General features: G+C 53.1%; 3 protein-coding genes across 13 annotated transcripts in view; 2 read left to right on the forward strand and 1 right to left on the reverse strand.

Moving 5' to 3' along the window:
* The window catches only part of SLC29A1 (solute carrier family 29 member 1 (Augustine blood group)), a 32686-nt gene extending 26888 nt beyond the window's left edge, over positions 1-5798 (forward strand). For all 8 annotated transcript variants that reach the window (XM_018916504.3, XM_050972904.1, XM_018916508.3 and 5 more), the window contains 7 exons: positions 83-180; positions 508-598; positions 721-809; positions 952-1060; positions 2353-2438; positions 4023-4222; positions 4785-5798. In XM_018916504.3, coding sequence (XP_018772049.1) covers positions 83-180; positions 508-598; positions 721-809; positions 952-1060; positions 2353-2438; positions 4023-4222; positions 4785-4896 — 785 coding nt within the window. In that variant the 3' untranslated portion in view covers positions 4897-5798. The remainder of the gene's footprint in view (positions 1-82; positions 181-507; positions 599-720; positions 810-951; positions 1061-2352; positions 2439-4022; positions 4223-4784) is intronic.
* Positions 5799-8023: 2225 nt separating this feature from the next.
* HSP90AB1 (heat shock protein 90 alpha family class B member 1) lies at positions 8024-14984 on the forward strand. 2 transcript variants are annotated; one of them, XR_007777287.1, is made up of 12 exons: positions 8024-8157; positions 8266-8412; positions 8585-8791; positions 9089-9248; positions 9439-9572; positions 10040-10351; positions 10782-10947; positions 11142-11332; positions 11613-11760; positions 12026-12294; positions 12400-12506; positions 12721-12859. XR_007777287.1 is itself a non-coding variant. In XM_009092135.4 (12 exons), the coding sequence occupies exons 2-12, from the start codon at positions 8266-8268 to the stop codon at positions 14511-14513; spliced, it is 2178 nt and encodes a 725-aa protein (XP_009090383.1). In that variant the 5' UTR covers positions 8024-8157; the 3' UTR covers positions 14514-14984. The 2 variants fall into 2 exon arrangements, 1 of the variants encoding a protein (XP_009090383.1); XM_009092135.4 differs by lacking the exon at positions 12400-12506 and adding an exon at positions 14404-14984 and having other exon boundaries at positions 12721-13054.
* On the reverse strand, positions 14519-24822 carry SLC35B2 (solute carrier family 35 member B2). Of its 3 annotated transcripts, XM_050972905.1 has the most exons (4): positions 24179-24822; positions 21261-21454; positions 20877-21037; positions 14519-18973 (listed from the first exon to the last, which is right to left on the reverse strand). In XM_050972905.1, exons 1-4 carry the CDS (start codon positions 24211-24213, stop codon positions 18035-18037), a joined length of 1329 nt encoding a protein of 442 aa, XP_050828862.1. In that variant the 5' UTR covers positions 24214-24822; the 3' UTR covers positions 14519-18034. The 3 variants fall into 3 exon arrangements, with proteins under 3 accessions (XP_050828862.1, XP_030092230.2, XP_018772027.3); XM_030236370.2 differs by lacking the exons at positions 20877-21037; positions 21261-21454 and having other exon boundaries at positions 24179-24268; XM_018916482.3 differs by lacking the exons at positions 20877-21037; positions 24179-24822 and having other exon boundaries at positions 21261-21341.
* Between the last annotated feature and the right edge of the window lie 227 nt (positions 24823-25049).

Consider the following 25049-nt stretch of genomic DNA (forward strand, 5'->3'; position numbering starts at 1 on the left):
ATGCTGTGTGAAAGATGGCAGCAGGGCTTTTCTCCTCTCAGCTATCATCATCTTCCTTTCCTCTCCCTTCCCATGCTCTCAGTTGGTGCCCAGCAACCCGAGAGCTTCATCGGTTACTTCACCACGGCCTGTGTGACAATCGTGCTGGCAATCATCTCCTACGTAGTTCTGCCTCACATGGTGAGACTGCTGTCCTGGTAGGGAAGGGCTTGGGGACATCAGACCTTTGCACATCCCAGCACATGAACTGTGGCCCACTAGCAGCCTCCACTTCTTGTGTCAGGGCAGGTTCTCCTCTTCTCCCTGAGCACTCTGGGATACTTCCCACCACAGATACCCTGGTATACTTGGGGTATCTAAGTCCCTGGGTAAGCAGGAAAGCATCAATATCAGACATAATTCGAAGGAATACTTTGCCCATATTGCCCATATCTGCTGTTGTCACACAGCACCTGGCAGCCTTCTTTCTGCACGCATGAATGAGTCCCCCCTGCTGTCTCTCTGCAGGACTTCTTCCGATACTACTCCATGAAGGACAAGACAGAGTACCGCGTGTACAATGCAGAGCTGGAGACCAAGAGAGACCTGATTAAGAAAGGTGAGGGGCTGAGAGAAGGAAGAGAAAAGGGAAAGAACTTAAAGAAAGAATGAGATAGAAGGACTGAATTAAATCTTGGCTTTATGGGGTCTGCTGTGCCCTACTTGTGTCTCTCCCTGCAGATGAGAATGGGATGGAGCAGAATAACTCAAAGATCATCCCTATCCACAACCCTGATGAGCAGCCCTCTGTCATTGCTATTTTTAAGAAGGTCTGTGAGTTTCCAGCAAGCCTTGTCCTGCCCTTCCTTATGGGATGGGCACAGGTGTAGGAGAGCATGGGGAGAGGAGACCAGCCCTGCACTGGTCCCTTGCCCTGTGTTTGGTACCAGCATTTTTCTTTCATCTGCCTAGCTCTGGGTCTTGGCTCTGTGTGTCTGCTTCGTCTTCACTGTCACCATTGGCGTCTTTCCTGCCATCACGGCTAACGTGTCCACTGTCCTCGGAGAGGGAAACAAATGGGGTAAGTGTGCCAGGGATGGGGGTGAGGTATGGAAAAACTGAGAACAAGGTAAATGGGAGAAAAGAAGGTGGGGCTTGAAGGTATGTGTGGTGGGATAACCCTGTCTAGATGCCAGGTGCACACCAAAGCCACTCCAGCTGGACAGGGGAGATAAAATACGACAATAGGCTTTTGGGTTGAGATAGGGACAGTGATAGATCACTCATCAATTACTGTCACAGGCAAAACAGACTCAACTTGGGGAAAATTAATTTAACTTATTTACCAGTCAAATCACAGTAGTATAATGAGAAATAAAAACTAAATCTTGAAACACCTTCCACTCACCCCTCCCTTCTTCCCAGGCTTAAGTTTATTTACAATTTATCTCCTCCCTCTGCAGTAGTGCAGGAGGATGGGGAATGAGGGTTTCAGTCAGTTCTTCACACATTTCCACTGCCACTGCTTCCTTCTCAGAGGGAGAACACCTCCCACTTTTCCCCTCCTCCAGCATGGGGACCCTCTCATGGGAGGCAGTCTTCCTTGAAGTCCAATGTGAGTGCTTCCCATGAGCTGCAGTTTTTTATGAACTGCTTCAGCCTGGGTCCCTTCCATGGGACACAGTCCTTCAGGAACATACTGTTCCAGCATGGGTCCCCTGCAGAGTCATAAGTCCTGCCGGCAAACCTGCTTCAGAGTAGGGTGGTCTTCACAGGCAGCAGGTGGATATTGACTCACTGTGGACCTCCTTGGGTTGCAGGAGGGCAGTCTGCCTCACCACAGTCTTCACCGCAGGCTGTAGGGGAATTTTTGCTCTGACATCTGGAGCGCCTTCTCCCCCTCCTTTTCCACTGGTTTTAGTGTCTGTGGAGCTCTTTCTGTCACATTCTCACTTCTCTCTCTGGGTGCAATTGCACATGTTGAGATTTTTTTTTTCCCCTTTTTAATATGTCATGCCATAGGCCCTACCACTGTCACTGATGGCCTTTGCCAGTGGTGGGTCCATCTTGGAGCCATCTGACATTGGCTCTGTCAGACCTAGGGGTGCTTCTAGCAGTGTCTCTCAGAAGCTGCCCCTGTAGCCCACCCTGTTACCAAAACCTTGCCACACAAACCCAATACAGAATGCGGGAAGGGAAGAGGGAACCACTGCGCATGATGATTTGGATGTGGACACCAGCCTGGCTGGGAGACCATGCCAGGCTTTAGTGGGAAACTGGTAGGACCTAGATCTGAAAGACAGTCAGTCTCCGTGCAGTGGGTATGAAGGACTGGGGCACACTTGGATTCTCACTGACCATCCCCTTCTTCAGGTCTCTACTTCATTCCTGTCTCCTGCTTCCTGCTCTTCAACGTCTTTGACTGGACAGGACGGAGTCTCACTGCCCTCTTCACATGGGTAAGTATGAGCAGGTAGCAAATGCCAGGCAGTGTCTATCCTTAGGTCCTTCAGCCACAGCTCTCACTGGGGCTGCCATCCATGCCTTGGAGCAGGAAGGAGGTGTAGAGATAACTCCTCCTTTAAGTTCTAAGCGCAGATTTATGGGTCAGAGCCGAGAACCACAGTGTTGTTCTGTCCTCCCACCTCTCTTTTCAACATGGCTTGGATGAAGCTGCCTCCTCCATTTCAGCCTCTCTGTAAACAAACCTTCACTCCAGCTATGCAAACAACGATACAGGATGGCGACAGGGAAAGAGGGTGAAAGACAGGGCAGCCCAAAATAAAACCTCTGGCCTTGGCACAGGACACAGCTGCTTCAACGACCCTTGTCCTGAGAGCAGGGCAGGGCCATGCCATGTGGGTCACAGAACTGTCCCCTGCCACATCCCCTTGCTCTCATCTCCTCAGGATGGGCAAGGAAAGGGGCTTTCCTGTCTGGGTCTCTTCCTGCCCCTTCACCCACCCCCCAAGCGCTGTTTCCCCCTGTATTGTTCAGGATGTTTGTTTGGAGAAGATCCTCAGGACCGTGGGCCCCCGTGGGACCCATGGGGTCTGCCTAGGCCTGCCTTCCCTGCGGCCTGGAGCTGCTTCTCCGCTGGCCATCACTGCTTGTTGCGTTCGGTCTTGGCCATGAGCCGCCTTGCCTGGTGTCCAGGCCACAGCCTCCATGGTGGGATGACCCAGCAGGAGATGTTTCCAAAACAAGGCTGTGTGGAAAGTCTGACTGCATGTGGTTTGGGCCACATTTCCCTGGTTGGGGCCCTGCTCACTCTTTTTCTCCTCAAGCAGGAGAGGCAGCTGCTGAGGCAGCTGCTGTGTCCAGTTTGCCCCATAGACACGGCAGCTGGCCTAACCTCAGTTTCCTCCTATGTTCATGGAGTTTCCTGTGGCCACACCAGCCCAGCAGCTCCCAAGGCAACTGTGGGTCTCTCCTCACCTCAGACCAGTGAACCCTGGCACCTCACTGAGAGGACTGAGACCCCTGTCTCAGTCTAGGGGCTGCCTTAGTCCCAGCTGCAGGGACAACATGGGGGGATGGTATCTCCTTCTTTGTCCCAGCCTTAGTTGCTCAGGAACTCTGGTAGGATCTAAGGAGACTGTAACTCGGTCCATGTCTTTCCCAGCACATTCCAAAACATCCCTAGCATAATCCCTTTCTCAGATTGCTGGATCTTGCCCTGCTTGCTGGGGGATGGTGTAGGACACTGAAGAGCTGGCTAAAACCGTTTGCAGGCGCTGAGGTGCCAGAGGGGCTTTACTTCAGCCACTCTTGTTCTGCACGCTGGCTCACTGCATGAGCGTGCATAAAGCTCTCTTGCCTGCCTGACTGTTGCCAGCAGGGGCTTAACAGTTGCCCACAAGCCCAGCTCAGTATTTTGGCTCTAGTGCTGCTTCAAGTCTCTTGCAACAGGTCTTTCAGCAGCTTTGCCATCTCTGTGGCTCCTCCACAGCCCTGGCACAGTAGGGACAGCCCTGCCAGCATGCCATGGGATGGGGAATGTCCAGTTCTCAGCTGCTCAGCAATCTGTGTTTTTCTCCCAGCCGGGGATGGACAGCTGCCTCCTGCCAGTGATGGTGGTCCTCCGTGTCATCTTTGTCCCTCTTTTCATGCTGTGCAACGTGCAACCCCGTTACTACCTGCCTGTTGTGTTCTCTCATGACGCCTGGTACATCATCTTCATGATCTTCTTCTCCATCTCCAATGGCTACCTGGCCAGCCTTTGCATGTGCTTCGGGCCAAAGTGAGTGTGAGCTGGGGACAAGGGAAGGGTTGGTTATGCCCCCAGATGCCAGTCCTGGAATGACTAGTCTGCCCAGCTGGAGTCTAGCTCTGCCCAGCTCTGGCATCTGGAGAAGAGGCCACAGAAGGGAATTGTTGCTACCCACAGTGTCCCATCTCCCAGGCTTGTGCCTCCATATCCTAGGGATGAGGAAGCTATCTGGGCTCTCCATTTTCCCTACCTGCCACACAGGGGAAGGGGCTGGATGCAGCGGGGATGCAGAGGGGAGCAAAGCATGGCACAGCACCCACAGCAGGGTGAGCAGCCTTGCCCAGCACAGACAGGACAAGAGGCCCCACAGGGGTTAGAGAGGGATGTCCCTGGTGCCAGGAGCTTCAGAGTGGCCTGCCTGATGCACTTTATGAGCCAACAGTGTGGAGACTTGGAGTTCTTGTGGCTCTGGGAACCAAGGGGGATTTCTTCTTGCCATTCCTCTGCTGCAGACAAGCCTCCCAGCTCCACTGAACAGCGGGGCACTGGACACACATCCTGAGGATGGATCTGACACCTGTTTCTCCCCTAGGAAAGTGCTTGTGCACGAAGCAGAGACAGCTGGAGCTATCATGGCGTTTTTCCTGTCACTGGGTTTGGCCCTAGGAGCTGCTGTCTCCTTTCTGGTCCGACTTCTCATCTAGCAGAGGCACACAGAGGGTGCAGGGACACCAAGAGATGGCTCTGCATCCTCCACTGAGGGCCTGGACACCTCAGCACTGTGGGGAAATAACAGCTTACACCTGTCCCTGCCAAGTCACACTGCCACAGCAGACATTACACCCAGGGATGGTTCCACTCCTGCAGGGTTGGCTGATTCCTGCCACGCTCGGCTGTGTGATGCCTTCAGGCCTACGTGCCTTCTCCTTCCCCATGCTGTGTGTGTTGTAAGACCCCCAGGATCTCCAAGAAGTCCAGCTGCCTCCCATGTTGCATAACTTCCCTGGCTCAAGGCCAAAAGCCATTTTCAGCCTCTTTCTCTCTGAGAGAGTTAAAGGCTGGTAACTAGTGTTACTCCTTCTCTTGCCCTTGTCTCCAAAGCACCTAGGAGATTCTCTCCTCTCCTCCTAGGGGGCCTGGAAATATCCCACACCCCTCCTCCTGCTGGTAGACTTGTGAATGGGGAGGAGAGCCCCAGCCAGCCTCGCCATCCCTGCTCTCTGCTATACGCACATCCCCCCAACCTGTGTGTCCTAAAAGTGTAGACATCTGTGTCCCAGCCACAGAAAGAGCCAACACTGTAGCTTGGCTGAGGGAGGAGGAGGTCTCCACACCTCACCTTCTCCCCATCTTCCTGCCTCTCTTCCCTTTTTTTTAGTGATTCTGACATTGGGTTTGTTTTTTTTTTTCAGCCTCCTGACTGTGTGACAGGAGGTTCTACTGTGGGTTACAAGAGGAAAAGCAGCAACTCCCTTCCCAACAGAGCTGCCTTCCCTACCCATGTGTGCTACAAGGGAAGGCCTCACCTCTCCCTTGGCTTTCCTGTCCCTTGTTGTGTAAATGTGTCTATACAGTTGCCATTTTCTATAAAAAGAACAAAATGCTCCTTTGGGTATGTGTTTTTGTCTCTGTCACCACAGGGGAGAGGGGCTGTGGGGGGTTAAGGGTTGAAGTGAGAAGGCCCTGGCATTTCCTTACCATCCTGTAGTCCCCTGCCACCAGCATCAGAAATGGTGGGAATGGTGCGTGCATGCCCTGCACAGCCAGGCCCAGCTATGAGGACACAGCCAGTGTGGGAAGGGGATCATGGAACCATAAAATCAGAATGGGTCAGGTTGCAAGGGACTTGAGGATCATCCAGTTCCAAACCCCCTGCCATGGGCTGTGACAACTTCTACTCCACCAGGTTACTTTTCAGCCCCATCCAGCCCAGCTCTGAAGACTTTGAGGGGTGGGGTATCCACAGCTTCTCTGGGCAACCTGTTCCAGTGCCTCACCACCCTCAGAGTAATAAATTTCTTGCCCAACATCTAAACCTTCCCTCTGTTTGAAACCATTCCCCCTTGTCCTGTAACTACATACTCTTTGTCCCTGTCCCTCTTTATTGTAGGTGCCCTTTAGGTACTGGAAGACCACAATCAGGTCACACCAAAGCTTTTCCCATGCTGAACAATCCAAATTCTCTCAGACATCCCTTGAGAAATGCTCCATCCCTCTGATCCTGTTGCTGTTCCTCCTACGGACTATTTCCAACAGGTCCCTGTTCTTACTGTGCAGGGGACCCCAGAGCTGGATGCAGCACTGCAGGTGGGCTCTAACCAGGGCAGAGTAGAGGGACAGAAAGCTCCCTTGCCCTGCTGGCCGTGCTGCTTTGGATGCAGCCGAGGACACCACTGTCTTTCTGAGCTGTGAGTGCACATGCTGAACTCATGGCCAGCCTCTCATCCACCAGCACCCCAGAGATGCTGCCCTCGAGGTACACCAAGGGACCACTGACACTTCTGATAACGAGCAGATGCACCTTCATATTTTGAGGTGCAGCGATCTGCAGCACTGGATCTGGGAGCTTTCCTTGAGCCTGGGAACAGCCAGAGTGCCACCTCCTGCTCCTGGGGCGAACTACACCAGCCTGCCAGCGGGAATCGCCTTCGCTCTGTCCCACATCATTCATAGCCATCACCGCTTTGCACCACCAGGCAACAAAACCCATGCTTGGGTCCCCTCATCCCACTTCCAGCTTCCTTTGCTGGTCAGGGCTGTTGTATCCATGGCTTCAACACAGAATCACAGAATGGGTGAGGTTGGAAGGCACACAGTGGATCATCTGTTCCACCATCTCTGCTTAAGCAGGGTCATCCTAAAGCACAGGCATGGGATATTGTCCAGTTCTTGGGCATCTCCAGTGATGGAGTCTCCACAACCTCCGTGGGCAATCTGTTCCAGTGCTGGGTCACCCACACAGTAAAGAAGTTTTTCCTCATTTTCAGGTAGAATGTCCTAGGCATCAGTTTGTGGTTTCTGCCTCTTGTCCTATTGCTTGGCAGCACTGAGCAGAGCCTGGCTCTATCCTCCACATCCTCCCTTGAGATACTTAAAGGCATTGATAAGCTCCCATCTCAGTCATCTCGAGGCGGAACAGGCCCAGCTCCCTCATCCATTCCTCTAAAGAGAGATGCTCCTGTCCTTTAATCATCTTTTTTACCCTCCACTGGACCGGCTCCAGGGGCTCCATGTCTCTCTTGTCCTGAGGAGCTCAGAAGCGGACAGACTACTGCAGATACTGCAATGGTAAGACTTAAGATTGATTTGTATTATTATTGTCCTTGGACACTGAAAAGAACGTCTATAAACACTGTTTTTCAGCGGCGACACAGGCCCGCCATACACTCCGGCCCTGACACCTTCTGTCCCGCCCCTTCTTCCCCTGTGCTCAAGTTCCACGCAGCCTCAGGCCGGCAGAACTACGCGGCTCCCGGCCTCGGGGGGAGCTGCAGGCGGAAGCTGGGGCAGTGCGGGTTCCCGGTTCCCTGCCCCAGCCATGGAGCCGCCGTAACCTTTGTGGAATACTCTGGAAATGGCTTCCCGTCCGTACTTGTATTCCTCCGCGACAGGGCGCGGAAAAGAGTTCCTCGCCGGGGCTCCCCACCGCTCCTCGCCGTGGCGCTAAGAGGTCCCGGTGCTGCTGCCCTCCGAGCGTCACGGCGAAGGGCGGCGGGCAGCCGCGGCTGGCGACCGCAGAGCGGCAGCATGAAGCCGAGCAATCATTGCACGCCCGCCCTCGCCATGGCTGCCGCTAAACGGCAACGCCGGTGCCTCCCATACACCATCGATCTGTGGTTCGCCGACCAGGACCCCTTTAAGGCGGAAGGATACAATAGGCCGTGAGCATCCCCCTCGGTCCGTGCCTATAAAAACCGGCCGGGGGGGATTAGTAGGTCTTTTACCGGTCCCTCACACCGGAGACGGTAGGGACCGCACGGGGGGATAGGCCTGGGCCTGATGCCCCCACCGCCCCCTTTCTGGTTCTCATGCCCTGAAAATGCACTGAAAATAGGCATGTGTTTGTTTTGTAGATGCCCGAGAAAGTGCAGCACGAGGAGGAGGATGCGGAGACCTTCGCCTTCCAGGCGGAGATCGCCCAGCTCATGTCGCTCATTATCAACACCTTCTATTCCAATAAGGAGATCTTCCTGCGGGAGCTCATCTCCAACGCCTCCGACGTGAGCCCGGGCGGGAGCGGGCTCCTTCCTCTGCCGGGGGGTCGGGCTGGTGTCTTTCCAAGGGTGCCCGGGGAGGGGCCGATTCCTCGCTCTCCGGGAAGGCTTGTGCAGGGGAGGGGTGGAGGAGACTGTTGAGTAGGGAGGCCGTGTCGAGCATCCCTTTCTCCCCTAGGCCCTGGATAAGATCCGCTATGAGAGCCTGACTGACCCCTCCAAGCTGGATAGTGGGAAAGACCTGAAAATTGACATCATCCCCAACCCCCGGGACCGCACACTGACCCTGGTGGACACTGGCATTGGGATGACAAAAGCTGACCTCATCAACAACCTGGGCACCATTGCCAAATCTGGGACCAAAGCCTTCATGGAAGCCCTGCAGGTGGGTTGCCTTTGGCTACGTGGGTTCCCTGGGTCACAGGCTGGCACTGAATGTACAAATAACAAATAAACAATAAAAAAACCTTCCTGCCTTGTTTGCCATGGGAAAGGTTGGCCTACTCAAGTGTGCTTCCACTATCTTTCCAACACCAGGGAGGAGCTGAGGGTAGAGCTGTTTGCCTGTTGGCACTTGCATGTTTTTCTCCGTGTGCTTGACCCAGTTCTTTGCTGCTGTGAATCAGTCACAGACATATTCTGCCCCCACCCTGCTCTTAGCAGCTGCTCTCTGCTTTCACAGGCTGGCGCAGACATCTCCATGATCGGGCAGTTCGGTGTGGGTTTCTATTCTGCCTATCTGGTGGCTGAGAAGGTGGTTGTCATTACCAAGCACAATGATGATGAGCAGTATGCTTGGGAGTCATCAGCTGGGGGCTCATTCACTGTCCGAACTGACCACGGTGCGTATTGTACAAAAAGCCAAGCACGTTTTCCTGCCAGCAGCTCCCCTTTTGCTGGTGCTCCCCAGAGCCATGCTGCACTGTCAGTCACACTGGCTAATGCTGGCTGTCACATAACGTTGAGACTCGAGGAGCTGGTCACGGTTGCTCTCTACCCTGAAATGCTGATGTTTCTCTCCCCACACTGCAGGTGAGCCCATTGGACGTGGCACCAAAGTGATCCTGTACTTGAAGGAGGACCAGACTGAGTACTTGGAGGAGCGTCGTGTAAAAGAGGTGGTGAAGAAGCACTCCCAGTTCATTGGCTACCCCATCACACTCTATGTACGTAAGGAAAGGGTTGTGGGGACCAGATGGAAAGCTGGAGGCAGGGGTGGATGGTGTTTGAAACAGGAGCACAGAAAAGGCCCTTTGTACGATCCCTTTTGGTCCCTTTTGTGCTTCCTGGGTACTGAGCAGTGGTGCTCTCAGCTTCTGTGGCCAAAGGTGGTTTGAGGCTGGGGGCTTACTGGAGGTGAAGGAGGTGGGTATCCAGCCACACTAAAGGCCTTTGATCTCTGCAGCTGAAGATCACCTTAAATCAGTCATGGAAAAAAGAGGGTTCCTGCTGCTTTTCTTAGACCCAGCTTTTGGTTGCATGATGAGGGGCTTTTGAGGACTGGTTCCAAGGGATTTCGTTCCAGATGATGCATTTGTTTGGCTTTGGAGGATACCATTTTTCTCGTCTGGAGCTAAAGGATCCTTGGTAATTTCTGGCTAAACCTGACTATTGCTTGTTTCTTTCTCCACAGCTGGAGAAAGAACGTGAGAAAGAGATCAGTGATGATGAAGCAGAGGAGGAGAAAGATGAGAAGGAGGAAGAGTCAGTGTCCAAAGATGAAGAGAAACCCAAAATTGAGGATGTGGGCTCTGATGAAGAGGAGGAGGGAGACAAAAGCAAGAAGAAAAAGACCAAGAAAATCAAGGAGAAATATATTGACCAGGAGGAGCTGAACAAGACCAAACCAATTTGGACCCGCAACCCTGATGACATCACCCAGGAGGAGTATGGCGAGTTCTACAAGAGCCTCACCAATGACTGGGAGGACCACTTGGCTGTCAAGGTGGGTGCTGGGCTACCCTGCCTGCCAGGGAGAGGCCCCTTTCCAGCCCTAATCCAGACTTAGCACATGGTTGTGCCTCTGTGGGACTGAGCACTCTCAGGCCACTTGGTGATGGAGCAACTGCACTGTGACTCCCATGCAGGTGGAACGATTGGCAGTGCCAATCCGTTAGCAAGACAGCAGGATGTGGGGTCTCAGGGAAGCACTGACTTCTCTGTCCAAGCTTACTGTATGCCAGAGGACCTTGGCACATAGGGGATAGTGGGCCTGAGCAGGAGGAAATACAGGCTGCTTGGATGCTAGAGATGTTGCTGTGCCCCCTTGCCAGCCCCAGTGCTGGGGAGAGTGGCAGTTCAGCCTCCCTGCTGTGGGAGCTGGAGAAAGAAGTGAAGCACCCCAGCAGCTGGTTTTTTTTTTCCTGGTTCCACAGCACTTCTCTGTGGAAGGGCAGCTGGAGTTCAGGGCCCTGCTTTTCATCCCACGCCGTGCCCCTTTTGACCTCTTTGAGAACAAGAAGAAGAAGAACAACATTAAGCTGTATGTGAGGCGGGTCTTCATCATGGACAGCTGTGACGAGCTCATCCCTGAATACCTAAGTAAGAGCCCCCTGCCTCAGCCTCCCAATACAGAGCTGGGATCCCCGCAGCCTGTGGTTCCACTTCCAGTACAGAGGGACTGGATGAGGCACTAGCTGGTGTGGGTGCACAGCAATCAGTGTTTTAGCTCTTTTCTTGCTATGCTGAAGTTCAGAATCCTTAACCTGACACCTGCTTTTATTCCCTCTACGCAGACTTCATCCGGGGCGTTGTGGACTCGGAGGACCTTCCTCTGAACATTTCTCGTGAGATGCTCCAGCAGAGCAAGATCCTCAAAGTGATCCGCAAAAACATTGTGAAGAAATGCTTGGAGCTCTTTTCTGAGCTGGCAGAAGACAAAGAGAACTACAAGAAATTTTATGAAGCTTTTTCCAAGAATCTGAAGGTGAGCTGGGCACCCTATACCTGGAGGAGGGAAGGGCCCATGACCCATCTGCCTGAGGAGCAATCTTGTTCCTATGCTGTGTCTCCTCTGCGTGGATGTTAGGATAAAGGGAGTGGGTCTCGCGAATGCCTCGGAGTACCTTTGTGGGCACCTGTCCTCTCTGGCTGCCCTAGGCCAAACAGTCAAATGATCAGGAGCTGGGCAGATGGCTGTGCCTCAGGTGTGGCCAAGTGCATCCAACTCCTGTCCTGGAGACAACATGCATCTCTTCTGCTCCCAGTTGGGCATCCATGAGGACTCCACCAACCGAAAGCGCCTTTCGGAGCTGCTGCGGTACCACACGTCCCAGTCAGGCGAGGAGGTGACTTCGCTTTCTGAGTACGTGTCCCGTATGAAGGAGAACCAGAAGAGTATCTACTACATCACAGGTGAGCCAGAGCTCCTCTGAGCCTAGCAAAGTAGATGCAGGTAATCTGCATACAAACCCTAATTTAAAACACTTCCTGCTGCCTTCAGCGGGTCATCTCTTTTGAATTACAGCTCATTCCTGGGGGCTGGGGAAAGGCCACCAGGCCTAGAACCCTGGCTGCTGCTAGTTTTATTTTAGGGGTCCCAAGTGACTGGTGGTGTTTGTCCTGAGTAACCAACTCTTACCTCTTGGTAATGTTTCATTTCTACCCTCCACAAACACAGGGGAGAGTAAGGAGCAGGTTGCTAACTCAGCCTTTGTGGAGCGTGTGCGGAAGCGTGGCTTTGAGGTGGTATACATGACAGAGCCCATCGATGAGTATTGCGTGCAGCAGCTCAAAGAGTTTGATGGCAAGACCCTCGTATCAGTCACCAAAGAGGGGCTGGAGCTGCCTGAGGACGAGGAAGAGAAAAAAAAGATGGAGGAGAGCAAAGCCAAGTTTGAGAACCTCTGCAAACTTATGAAGGAAATTCTGGACAAGAAGGTGGAGAAGGTGAGATGGGCAGGGAGCTTAACCCTGCGCTGGAGGGAAGAGGGCTGGGTCCTCCGTGCTGCAGGTGAGGGCCCCCGCTCAATGCATGCCTCTCATCTCCTGCAGAGGAGCCGCTAAAGGAGACTGGAGGTCCCAGCATGCACCATCTTGCTCTAAGCAGCCAGGCTGCAGGCGAGGGGCACTGACCCAAATACGTGCATTGATGGGAGAGGGTAAGTGTGGGAAACATGCAGTGGGTGCTCTCAGTGCTGGCTGAGGTAGTCCGTATTAGTCTGCAGCAGTCCTGGAGCTGCTTGGAGCATCTCTGCTTGCTTTGGCGTGTCCCCAGGTGAACCAGGGGCAAAGACTTGGGCTGTAGTGTGCTGTCTGGGCCCAGTCCAGGGCTTATGTAGGCCTTGCTCAGCTAACCCTTGGCTATGTTGGCAGGTCACAGTCTCAAACCGGTTGGTCTCGTCTCCCTGCTGCATTGTCACCAGCACCTATGGCTGGACAGCCAACATGGAGCGCATCATGAAGGCCCAGGCACTGCGAGACAACTCTACCATGGGCTATATGATGGCCAAGAAGCACCTGGAGATCAATCCTGACCACCCAATTGTAGAAACCCTTCGCCAGAAGGCTGATGCTGACAAGAATGACAAAGCTGTTAAAGATCTGGTGGTGCTACTCTTTGAGACTGCTCTGCTGTCCTCTGGTTTCTCCCTGGAAGATCCCCAGACCCACTCCAACCGCATCTACAGGATGATCAAACTCGGGCTTGGTAAGTATCCATGCAACTTCTCAAGACTGCAGCAGGCCTGAAAGCATATTAACTGGTCAGGCTAGTGTCTTAGGGCAGGGGGAGGCCAGTAAGGGAGCCATGCTGCTATGATGTGCTGAAGTGGCTCTGTACATAAGGTGGCCAGGAGAATGTGAAAAAAACCTGGAACAAGGTACTTCAGGAGGGCTCAGGACTCTGGGTGCACTGCCCTGTCCTCCACAACACCAGGAGCCACCACCAGGATGTTCAGATGACAAGCTGAGGCTTTTTATTCCTTCAGAGTAAACGTGAAGTCTGTCATAGGTTATGTGACCCATCTGGAGAAACAGCTTGTGCTTGGACACAGCCTTTTCCTCCAAATTCACTATTTAGCTAAAAATGTAAGTCAGAAGGTGCTGTGGCTTGGCACAACTAAGTTAGTAAGTCTGTGCTGCCTAGTCTCAGTAGGAGTAGGGTGTTCTCTTAGTCAAGTTGCAGGTAAGGGGAGTGTATGGTAGTACAGTTTTCTGTTCAGAGTATACTGAAACAGCAACCTGCAGGGTTGGAAACTGATGAGCTCTAGAGTCTTGCAACTGCTTTAGTTGTGACTTGACTGGATTTACTGCATTTTTCTCTAGAGAAATGTTCATGACTTAAACCACATTCTCCTGGCTCAAACTCCAGGTTTGGTGGTGCTGGGTAACAAATCTTTTGTAGTTAATCTTTGTTGGCAAAGGAGTGCACGCTAATGGCATAGGTAGTGTCCGTATACTAGTGTAGATGTTAATGGGAAGATGCTCCTGATTCAGGATTAGTGCTGGTGTTGACAGTAACTTGTAACAATGTTAACTTGTAATTATTAGTTTTTAGCCTGGAGGAAAGGAGACTGAGGGGTGACCTCATTGCAGTGTACAGCTTCCTTGCCAGGGGAAGCAGAGGGGCCTGCATTGATATCTTCTCCTTGGTGACCAGTAAAAGGACGTGAGGGAACATCATGAAGCTTTGTCAGGAGAGGTTTAGGTTGGATATTAGTTAAAGGTTTCTTACCCAGAGAATGGTTGGCCAAGGAAGATTCCCGAGGGAACTGGTCACAGCACCAAGCCTGCCAGCATTCAGGAAGTGTTTGGACAATACTCTGAAGCACACAGTGTGATTCTTGGGGCTATCCTGTGTAGAGCCAGGAGTAGGACTTTATTGATCCTTGTGTGTCCCTTCCAAATCAGAATATTCTGATTCTGTGAACTATTGGATGCTAATAGCCCCATTCCTCAGGCTGGGGGCAGGAGCCAGGTTTGCTCTGGGAGAGGCTGTACATCTGGGATTAGGTGTCATTTGGAGGCCTTACCTCTTCCTTTCCTTCCCTCTCCCAGGCATAGATGAAGATGAGATGGCTGCAGAGGAGCCCAGTGCAGCTGTCTCTGAGGAAATCCCCCCTCTGGAGGGAGATGAAGATGCCTCCCGCATGGAAGAGGTAGACTAAAGGAGGAAGGTTCTTCCTTCACCTGCCAGACCTCTACTTTATCATGTTTGCTTAGAAGATGGTCTGCTCCCACCAGCTGCTACTGACTTCTTGGTGGTGTCTATTCTTTTGGCTGTGTTTGGTTGGGGTTGTTTTTGGCAGGGTGCAGGAGGGCATGATTCTCTGTTTGTTAGTAGTGATTCAGGTAGCCTGAGGCCTGTCTGTTGTTCTGTGTCTTTCTGCTTGTGTAGGAACAGCTGATGGGGAGTGGAGGTGTGAGGAGGCATCAGGCTTTCCTTTCTCCCCTTCATGGAGTGTCTCATGTTACCAGTAGGCATCAAACACTGTCCTTATTCCATTGGGGTGGGAGAGCCCTTCCTGCAAACTGCTACCTCCCTGAAGCCCCAGGATAGCATAATGTATTTTGGTTGGATTTTGTTTGATTATTTTTCTGGATTTTTGTTCTACTGGAATTAAAGAATTGATGATTTACATGGTGGGGTCCCTTGTGTTTCATGCCTACTCTGCTGAGGAAAATGTCTCAGCCTGGGCCTGAGGGCACTGGACTCTGCTGTGTAGGTCTGAGCCCTGCTTTAGGAGATCTTTATCTCTTCCATGCCCTGGCAAGATGAAGTGGGTGGAAGGAACACATGACCTTCTGTGCAGGTGGGATCATCTCCAATGAGCAGTAGTTCTCCACCTGGAGAGCTGCATGCCCCCCAGCCTAGGAGCAAATTTCCAATCTGTGTGAATCAGCTGGCTGAGCTGTGCCATGGCCTAAGCTGCTGCTGGCAGGTTTGATCTAAGCACATCTGGGGCAGGACAGTGGCAGGAGCCATCTGCCTGTTCCACTGCAGTGTGGAGCAGCATTTGGAGTGACACCCCAGGACTGCAGTCAAGCTGCCTCTCTTCAGCTGTTGGGTCAAAGACTCCTTTCCTCCCACCTCCAGCCTGCCCTTTCTGGCCTTCTGCAGCCACTGTGTGTGTTGCCTTCTTTCCATCTGTGTCCTTGATGAGAAGCCTGGGGCATCACCTCTGACTGAGCTGCCCCTTGCACTTAGCTCACTCTCTGTGAGGTTTTTCACCCCTGGGCACAATGGCCCTTGGGGTTTGTCAGAGAAAAGTGACACTTAACTTCTCTTGCTGCATTAAGCTGTCTTGCTGCGCACATGCCAGCTGCCACAGGCACAAAATAGAATGTGCTTTAGCCAGTATCCATCTTCAGCAGGGAGGCAGAGCCTGCTGGAATCCCTTGCTGCACACCAAGACACTGACTGTGCTGCCAGTGTGGCAGCTGTGTGGGTGCAGCTTGTGAGGGCAGTGGTGGAGCTAAGCTAGCAAATTGTTTAAAACCAGGATTTCTCTCACTAGCAAGTGTTGCCAAATAGTGAATCAGTAAAAACTAACTTTTTAAGTTAATGTCCTGGGTTTTCTTTTTCCACTAATGTTTTGTTTTAATCTACATTTAAATTAGAAAGGTTATCCCATTGTATTCCATTCCTAACCTGGTAATGTGGTTTTTTGTTGTTTTGTTTTTAATCAAAGGAAATCACATTCCATTTTCAGTCTGTCAGCAGATGGTGGGTGCAGACATTTGAGTGAATTTGTAGGGCAGGATGAAAATCTGTGAGGTTGCACAGGCACCTCCAAAAGCTCAGAGCTACAAAAGGAGCACTGGTAAAACTGCTGGAGAGCCAAGTGCTCTGAAGCCTGGGCTATGCTCAGCACCAGCTCTGGTATCCCTCCAGGCTCAGCTGAGTCACTACTGTCCCTATTCTCCTCCTCTGTTTCTCTTGTAACCCTCACCTGAGTGTCCCCTTTTCCTAGCTGTGTTAGGCCCCAGTCCTGTCTCTGACCCCAGACTCACCCTTGCCTACACCGTTTTTCACCAGGCCTCCCACACATACCAGGAGGATGGATCTTCCACACCTCAAGCCTCTCCTAGCTCTGGCTGCTGCAGTACACCCCACAAAGCACTACAGCACCGCTGGCCCTGGTTGCCATGTGCTCAGCAGGCCTTTGTATCACCTCTTGGTAGCTACACCCACTGGGAATTCCTTAAGTTGCACCATGAAGAGAACCTAGGAGCCAAACAAGGCTCAGGCTAATGCCTCCTTCACCTGCCCACCAGCATAAGCAGCATTCCTAACCTGGCTGTGCTCCCCGTCAGGCCTTGCAGCTTTGAGTGCAACCCTGGTTGATAACAGCCTTGGCAAAGACAGAGAGAAGCACCTGTATTTGGAAAGACAACTCTGGTGTCCCAGAGAGACTAGGGACAGGAAAAGTTGGAAATCTCTTCTCTCCTTTCAGGTACATGGAAAAAAACCCCAACCAACCGACACCACCCCCCCCCGCCATTTACACCCATGGCACTATATGCAGCATATTTTTAATTTAATAAAATAAAAAGAGAAAAAAGTTGCCTTGCAAAAGTACCAAAACCTGCTTGTTTGTCAGTCAGGTTGTGTTGATGAGAAAAGGATTGACTGATAAAACCCAGGCTTGTGGGGAAGAACAGCTTTCACTGCTCTGTCCCCTGCTGTCTGTGGAGCAGGAACAAGGCACCGCAAGCGGGCTCTGCCCCATGTCCCAACCCTCCAGGCACAGACTCTGGCCAGCCCCTCGGAAAACCAGGGCCAGTGCCTCCAGGTGGCAGGAAAAAGAGGGCTTGTTTGTGCTTGTCTGAATGGCAACTGCAAAGCCCAGAAACCATGGCACTGAGGGACCCCGAGATGGTGCTGGGGCTTCTGGGCAGTGCAGCCTTTGGCCTGTAACAGCAGCAGATGTAACCAAAAAGCAACCTCAAAGGACTTGGCAAGCCTTGGGAACTGTCCAGCTCAGGTACTGCATAAAAATCAGCCTGGGCTGAGGGGGCAAAGAAAGTGTCCTGGAGCAGGGGTAAAGAATCGATAAAACCAAAGTGGGAGGTACTGGCTTTCACTGCAGTGCCCTCCCAGAGCAGATTGCAGGCCTGGGGTAGGACAGTCTGGGAGTCCTTCCCTTGGCTGTGCCTGTACTACCCCGAGCCCCTCCTGGAATGGAGGAAGAGCACTCCCCACCCTTCGATGGGCTCAGCTTGGGACTTGCCTCACTCAGAGGTATTTCAAAAAGAAACCTAGTGTTTTGCTTGCCCTTTCCTCCTGCCATGCTCTGTAGTACTAACAGAAATGGAGGAGCATTAGCCAGAGGCAAGACTGTGCCAGGAAAGAGTTCCCTTGTTCTTCAGTGACTTTAAGGGAGAAGCCACAAGACAGAGGTGGGTCAGGAATACCGGCACTCCCATGCTGGTGTGTCCCCAGGCCTGAGCCTTGGCTGTAAGTCTGACCTATTAAGGCAAATGGAAAGGTTTGGAGCTGCGTCAGCCCAGAGCATTTCCTGGGCTTGTTCCAGCCCCTTTCCCAGGAAAAGCAGGTGGAAAACTGAGTCACTGGTCCTGCCTATCCATACCCCACTCTTCTCAGCGGGTTCTGAGAAATCCAGCAAATGCCTTCAAGTGAAGGCAGGACAGCAGGCATGGCTTAAATGCCATGGCCTCAGCTTCCTTAGACCTTTTGAACAGGGGTCTCACCCGGCGGGAGCTTCTTACTGCGCTTCTTCATGCGGCTGCGGGCGTAGACACGGAGGAAGAGGGCCATGAAGACAACGGCTATGCCCAGCCCACCCACAACAGTAACAGTGTGCCCGTAGATGAGGCAGGAGAGGAGGATGGCAAAGGCCTGTCGGAGTGTCATGATAATGGTGAAGACAGCTGCCCCGAACTGGTTGATGGTGTAGAAGATGAACAGCTGGCCGCAGGCAGAGCACACGGAGAGCAGCACGGCGTGGGCGGTGAACTCCGAGTGGCGGGCCATGAAGCGCAGCGACTCCAGCAAGGCACCCTGCTCCAAGAGCGAGCCCACGGTGAAAAGGCAGGAGAAGACGTTGACACCAAACATCATCTGCACGGGAGACATCTTGTAGGTGAAGAGAGCGTCCTGCCAGTTGGAGGTGAAGCTGTCGAAGATTATGTAGCCAGCCAGGAGTACTATGCCAGAGAAAGTGGTGACAGTGGACACCGTCCTGTTAGGAGCACTGGAGAGCAGGAACATGCTGACCCCCACGGAGATGAGGGCAGCAGTCAGGTACTCCCAGTACTCATAGCTCTTGCGCGACACCAGTTTGCCCATCATCATCACTGGGATCACTTTGGAGGCCTTGGCCAGCACTTGGGTGGGGAAGCTGATGTATTTGAGTGCCTCATACTGACACCAACTGCTGAGGATGTTGGAGAGGGAGGCAAAGGAGTATTTGTACATAGGAGCCCCATGGCGTGGCTGCTTGGTCAGGGCGCAGTACAGACCAGCCACTGTGAAGGCCAGGATGCGGTTCATGAACACAAGGAACTGGGAGTCCTTGAACTTCTCTCCAGGGTCTGTTTCAGTGGCACCATATGTTCTCGTCATCACACGCTCCTGGAGGACACCCCATGTGAGGTAGGAAACCTGCAAAGCAGCAGGAGCACAGGCAGAGTCAGGACCCACAAAAGCAGTTGCCAGCAACAACAGGAAGAACAGACCCCAGGAGATCCTTGCTTTCCCCGGTGTTGCTCACCCTCTGCATGGCAATGCTTCCCTGAGACACTGGTAGACGGGACCACCCTCCACTCCGCCCATCACAGGGAACCTGCTGTCCCATGTGGTTACAACCAGGAACATCCTTTTCCAAAGCACACATGCTCAGCAGACAGGGGACAAAAGCCCACAGTGCAAACATCCTGGTGAGAGCGAGCAGTTAGCTTTGAGCTACTTTAAGCTTGTGGAACCAGACTGACCGAATCAGGGAACATTACTGATACACAGCTGTGGTTTTGGTGCCAGCTCCCTGCGGCAGGTCCTGGCAGTTTTCCCAGTGGCCTCTGCGTAGCTTTTCACTTCCAGCTCCCTAGGCCTGGTTTTTACATCCAAATCAATTCTAGTTTCAAAACCAGCAGACAAAATTGTCCATGAGGGGTGATCACTGTCCTGGCTGTCATCTCCACTACTTTTGGTGCAACAACACCAAGCCCCTCACAGAAGTAACAAACTTGCTCTCATCATACATCTCCCAAGAAAGTAGGACAGAGAGATGGAAGAATTTGGTGGCCCACAGCATGTCTGAATAGGCTGGGGGAGTAAGCTAGAGAGTGATTTGTTTGCTGGCTGTCTCTGTCCCTCTGGGAGCCTTCTCAGGAACCCTGGGCCAGGCCTGAGTCGGCAGACACCGGGGGAGCAACCCCGACATGGCTGACTGTGGGGAGACACTTTCTCGAGAGTGCTGAGGGCAGCTAGGCCAGTCGCCTTTGCAGCAGAGGAGACACTAGAGACATCGGTGGAAGAAAGGGGCCGACTCTTAGCAGGGGTCAATCCAAGGTTTTATTCAGGAGCTCTGGGGAGCTCCTGCACCTCAGGGAGCCTCCTGCCGAGAGCCCGGGGAGATGTGCCAAGGTTACATTTAAAGGGAGGAGGAACCAAAAGTAGATAACATTTTACCAACCAATAAATGACCCAAAGGGATGGGCACTAAGGGATAGACACTTAGGACAGCGTTTAAAACAAGTCTCGGGGGCTGACCCCTGGCCTCTGGCTAATTGCTCAACATCTTGGACCGAAGCTTCTAGATGAAGGGGATGGGATGCTGAGTGATTGACAGAGAGCCAGGGTGGGGATTTGGGGATGATCTCATCAAGGGAGAAGAATTCCATAGGTAAAGGGAACGGGATACAGTCCGGGGTAAACTATTTGGGAAAACTATGGGGATATAAAGAACCAAACTGCTACAAAGTATTACAAAGTATAAAAACACAGTACAACATGGCTGCAGGACACCTGGGTTTTTCTATCTCACTGCCCACACTGCTATTTTTTGTCCTCAGAGATCAAAAAGGTTGCCCTTCCTCATGATGCTCAGGCGGTGGCTGAGACTTGGGGAATCTAAGATTTTAAATTCCTGTTTATCTGTAGCTGAATTAAGTATTTTGTCTCCAGTACTCAAATTCAGTCCATCAAGGCAGAATGCATCAGCCCCAGACAGTGACCCATGGGAGAGCATGGGATAAAAGAAGGCTCAAACTATGTGCTGATCTGACATCAGAGCCAGAACAAAAGCAGCCTTAACAACCTGCTGAATCACAGAATTTTCAGAGGCTTTATAGGACTGTGATCAGACAGACAGGATGCTCCAACCCAAATGACTAAAGCTAAATGGACCTCCACAGTTCTTGGAGGTGGATTGTCCTGTCCCATCCTCCAACATGCCTTGATCAAGGACAGCATTGCATGCTTGGTCTCCAAGGAACTGACAGTCATTAACCCACTGGCCACTTCCTCCTTCCAGAATGGGACAGCCACACATGCACAGGACCCTTACTTGTAGACCAGCAGCACAGCAGAGCAGCTTGAAGACCTGTCGGGCTGTGGAGGACTCTGTGGGCTCTGCTCGGGGTGGCAGGGAGCCATCGTCCTGATGCATAGACTTCACCTCAGAGCCAAACACACATGATTTGATGACAGGGAAGCAAATGCCTCTGCCTGAACAGGAAAAGATGGAGACATAATTAACCAAAGCCTGGACACCACATGCTGCACCAGCTTGAGAGGTGAAGCCTCCCTCCTCACTAGGCTCCAGATCTGCTAGCACGGGGGCCTCAGAGAAATTTGTTTCAGGATAGCAGCTGGACAGCACTGGGACACAGTTCTGTGCACAGCTCAAGCCTGACAATGCAGGTTGAGGAAGAGAAGCTCCCACTCCTACCTGTCTCCAAGTAGTTCCTTCTCTTGAAGTACTGGATGAGGAGGAAGCCTGGTACCACAATACTGGCATAGCCAGCAGCATTAACAAAGAAACGGAAGAGCCAGAAGTCCCCCCACGAGTCCTGCAGGGCAGAGGCGATCTCTTCACCTGCAGCCATTGTAGGGAGGGAGGCCAGCAGGAGGGGAATGCAAAATCTGCAGAGAGAGAAAGAGGCAAGTGGTGGGCTACTGGTACGCAGGCAGCTCCACTCCACATGCCTGTAACACCCATCATCCAGCCTGATCCTCATCACCTGTAACATAGCCACCCAGACCCACTGCAGTGACAACAGTGGTGCTGGCAGCACACAGAGTAGGAAGAGTCCTCTGGTGATGAAAAGCACAGGCCAGACATCTATATTTGCTTCTGGTAAAGGTGGTTGCTCTGGAACATGTGAACTTAGAACCCTGGATTCCCACAATTAGAGAGAACACTGCTGTAACCATCTGGTTTTGACTACACTCTTACTCCAAATGTAAGGAGCACCTCACACCTCACCTTTGTAAGTTAAACTTTAGCACAGCTTTTGAGTGGAAAAGGAAAAGGTCACTGAACAGAAGAATTTACTCCTACCTAGAAGCTCATGTTTCAAGCCTGTGGCAATGAGCAACCTTCCTCTGGAATCAAACAGTTCAGAGCTTTCCCCTCCAGCTACACTAGGTGAATGGATGAGAGGCAGGGTTTGGGGCTGCCAGCCTCCCCCAGCTCCCCATTCAGCCCTGGAAGTGTGCCAAGGCATTCCTCACAGCTCAGAGGAAATTACCAGGGTTCACCCACTTGGCAAAATACAGCCAGAAAGCAAGACTGGAAAGGAACTTTCCTACCAGCTGTCTGGTTGAGATTTTACCAGGACTATGCAATGAGGTATAGCTGCTATTCTTCAGCTGCAGCTGTAGGAAGTCATCTAACCAGCTTTAAAACAGCTTTAATAGTCCTTGAAGGAGTTTTTCCCTTCACTGTCCTCTCTCTCACAGAGGCAAACCTGTAATATTCAGGGGCACCAGGTACTCAACAGAACGAGCAAGCAGGTAACAACTTCCTACACCCAAGGCCACCTGTATCCCCCCTCACAAAGCAAGCTGCAGATTCCTGCATCAGGGCAGAACTTTTCCCTGGTCCATGCTACATCCCTGCCCCAGTTCCCTCAACTAAAAAAGCCTCCTAGTTGCCCTGGGGACCAGGTGAGAGCGCTGTGAGCTGGCTACATAAAGACACACCAGAATAGCTCCAGTGACTAAAAGGGACAGAGATGTTAATTCCTCCTCCACCTGAAACAAGAGAGTCAGAGGAATTTAGGCCCTATTTAGGGGTGTACCTGTCCCAATGTTGTATAACTGTGACCTCTAGTAGCCTCCACACGACACTCAGAAATTTAAAAACTTAGGGACTTTACTTAGAAAATGACAAACTTTAAGGACTTTAAAGGCAAGAAAACCCCCTGCCATTTCATGAGCAAGCACTCCCATCAACCTCTTGGGAAAGACCTCAGGGACTTTTCTAATCCTCAGCTACTGTGGCCAGGCCCTTGGAGTTCAGTAACCTGACCAAAGCTGGGGCTGTGTTTCACCCAGAAAACTCCCTTCTGTGGCTTAAAAGACATAGAAATTCCCAGACCAGGGAGAGGTGCACATGGCTAAGGGTGGATTTCTTTGCCTGCTTCTTGCTCCTCTGTCTCCCCCCTCCCCTGGAAAAGACAGTCTGACACCTCCACTCAATCTCTCCTGCTGCAGGGGCACCATTGCAGGCTGTAAAGATGCTGTGGGATGCAAAAACAGGGCTCAGTGCTCCTGGGTTTGTCCGTATTAAGTAACTGTGGCTGACGGTGGGGTGCAGAAATGCCGTTCACTTTTGCAGAAGTCAGATATAAATGACAGGGTCTGTTGCCACATTTGCAACTTGAGAGGGACTGCAAGCTCCGTTCAGCACGATTGCGCCTGCTGTTACCCCGCCAGCTCCTGCAGCGCTGCCATGGGCGGAGAATCAGCTCCGCTCTCCCACAGCGACCGCGAAGAGGAGGCTGCGGAGGGACAATGGCTCTCTATGCCTGCGCTAGCAATTCCCAGGCCCTGAGAGCTGACTCAGTGCAGCAGCTCCTGCCCTCTCTGCCGAGGCTGGGAAGGAACAGGGACTCCAGTGTTACAGGTAGAAAGCGGGGGGGCTGAGCAGGGAACACGCTGAGGCATGAAAGGAGCCTTATTCTGCGGAGCAGCCCAGGAGCCGAGACAAGAGAGCCGGCCGCTGCTCCCCTGGGCACTGCAAGGGCAGCTCTCAAAGGCACCGCTTCAGAGCCGGGCTGGCACCCAGCCCTCTGCCTGGCATGGACAATTTGGGTCCCGGCTCTGAAAAAGATCCCTGCCTACAGCCCTGATACTCTTCAGCGCGCCTGCAGCGCCTGGAAGGGCTGAGGTCAAATGCAAGCTTGGAGCTGACAAGCCCATACTATCATCTCGGCATCTCGAGTCTGCTCCCTGTCCCTGTTCCTGCACACAGCCTGGTAGCAGGAGTGCCTCCCACTGCCCCCAGGGAGGACTGCCGCCTCTGCCCAGGGGCCACGAGCAGAGGCACGGGCTCCCCGCCGCTCCCCGCCGGCCGTGGGGCACCTCCGTCCCGGGCACGGCGCGGGACTCCCGGGAGGGGCGAGCCCTACGCTTGCCGCTCCGGGGCTTCTCTGCCCGAGGCTCCGGTGGCTCCGCGGGAGAAGCAGCGAGCGGCCGGGTGCGGGACGAGCGTGGCCCCGGCGCCGCCTCCCTGCCCGGCGGCCACGTTCGCAGCGAGCAGGCCGGCAGCGCGGCGCAGCCTTCGCCCGCCCTCGCCGAGCAGGGCAGCTGCTGCCCGCGGGCCGGCCCGCCCTCCGCGCCCGCCCTGGCCTCGTTACCCACCTGCGGCCCGGCCCCGGCCCGGTGTCGGCCGGCATCCCTCGGCTCCGCTCCCGGCGCGGCGGCGGAACCCCGCCCGGCGGGCGCGCTTTGCGCCCCACAGCGCCCCTGCCGCTCCGGAGGGAGCGCGGCGGGGCGGGGCGGGCCGCGGTCACAGGAGCACAGGATCAATCAGGCTGGAAGAGAGCTGAGATCATCGAGTCCAAGCGATGACCGAACACCACCAACTCAGCTAGACGTAGCACTGAGTACCACAGCCAATCTTTCCTTAAACACCTCCAGCGAAGGTGAATCCACCACCTTCCTTGGCCTATCTGTTCCAATGTCTCATTGCCCTTTCTGTAGAGAAATTCCTCCTACCATCCAACCTAAATCTCCCCTGGTACAGCTTGAGGTTATGTCCTCTTGTCCTGGCACTGGTTGCCTGGGAAAAAAGGCCGATCCCCACCTGGCTACACCTTCCTTACAAGGAGGTGTAGAGAGTGACAAGGTTCCCCTGAGCCTCCTTTTCTCCAGGCTAAATACTCCCAGCTCCCTGAGCAGCTCATCATAGCTCCAAAGCCTTCCTTCACCAGCTCTATTGCCCTTCTCTAGACATACTCCATCACCCTCTTGAAGTGAGGGGCCCAGAACCAGACACAGGACACGGTGGGAGGCCTCAAAAATGTAGAGGGAGGATGAGTTCCTTACTCCTGATGGCCACACTATTCTTGATTTAAGCTAAAAGCCTTCAAAGCTGATCCCCAGCCCCATCCCTACCCTCTGTCTCAGGTTAGCCCCCTCTGAACTGCCATCCCTGCATTGGGCACAGCCACAGCTGCCCCCTGGGCAGGTGCTGCCTGGGGGCTGCAAGTCAGTATGGCACCCACTGCAG

This window comes from Serinus canaria, chromosome 3 (genome assembly GCF_022539315.1).
Source record: "Serinus canaria isolate serCan28SL12 chromosome 3, serCan2020, whole genome shotgun sequence".
In the NCBI taxonomy this organism is placed as follows: domain Eukaryota; kingdom Metazoa; phylum Chordata; class Aves; order Passeriformes; family Fringillidae; genus Serinus; species Serinus canaria.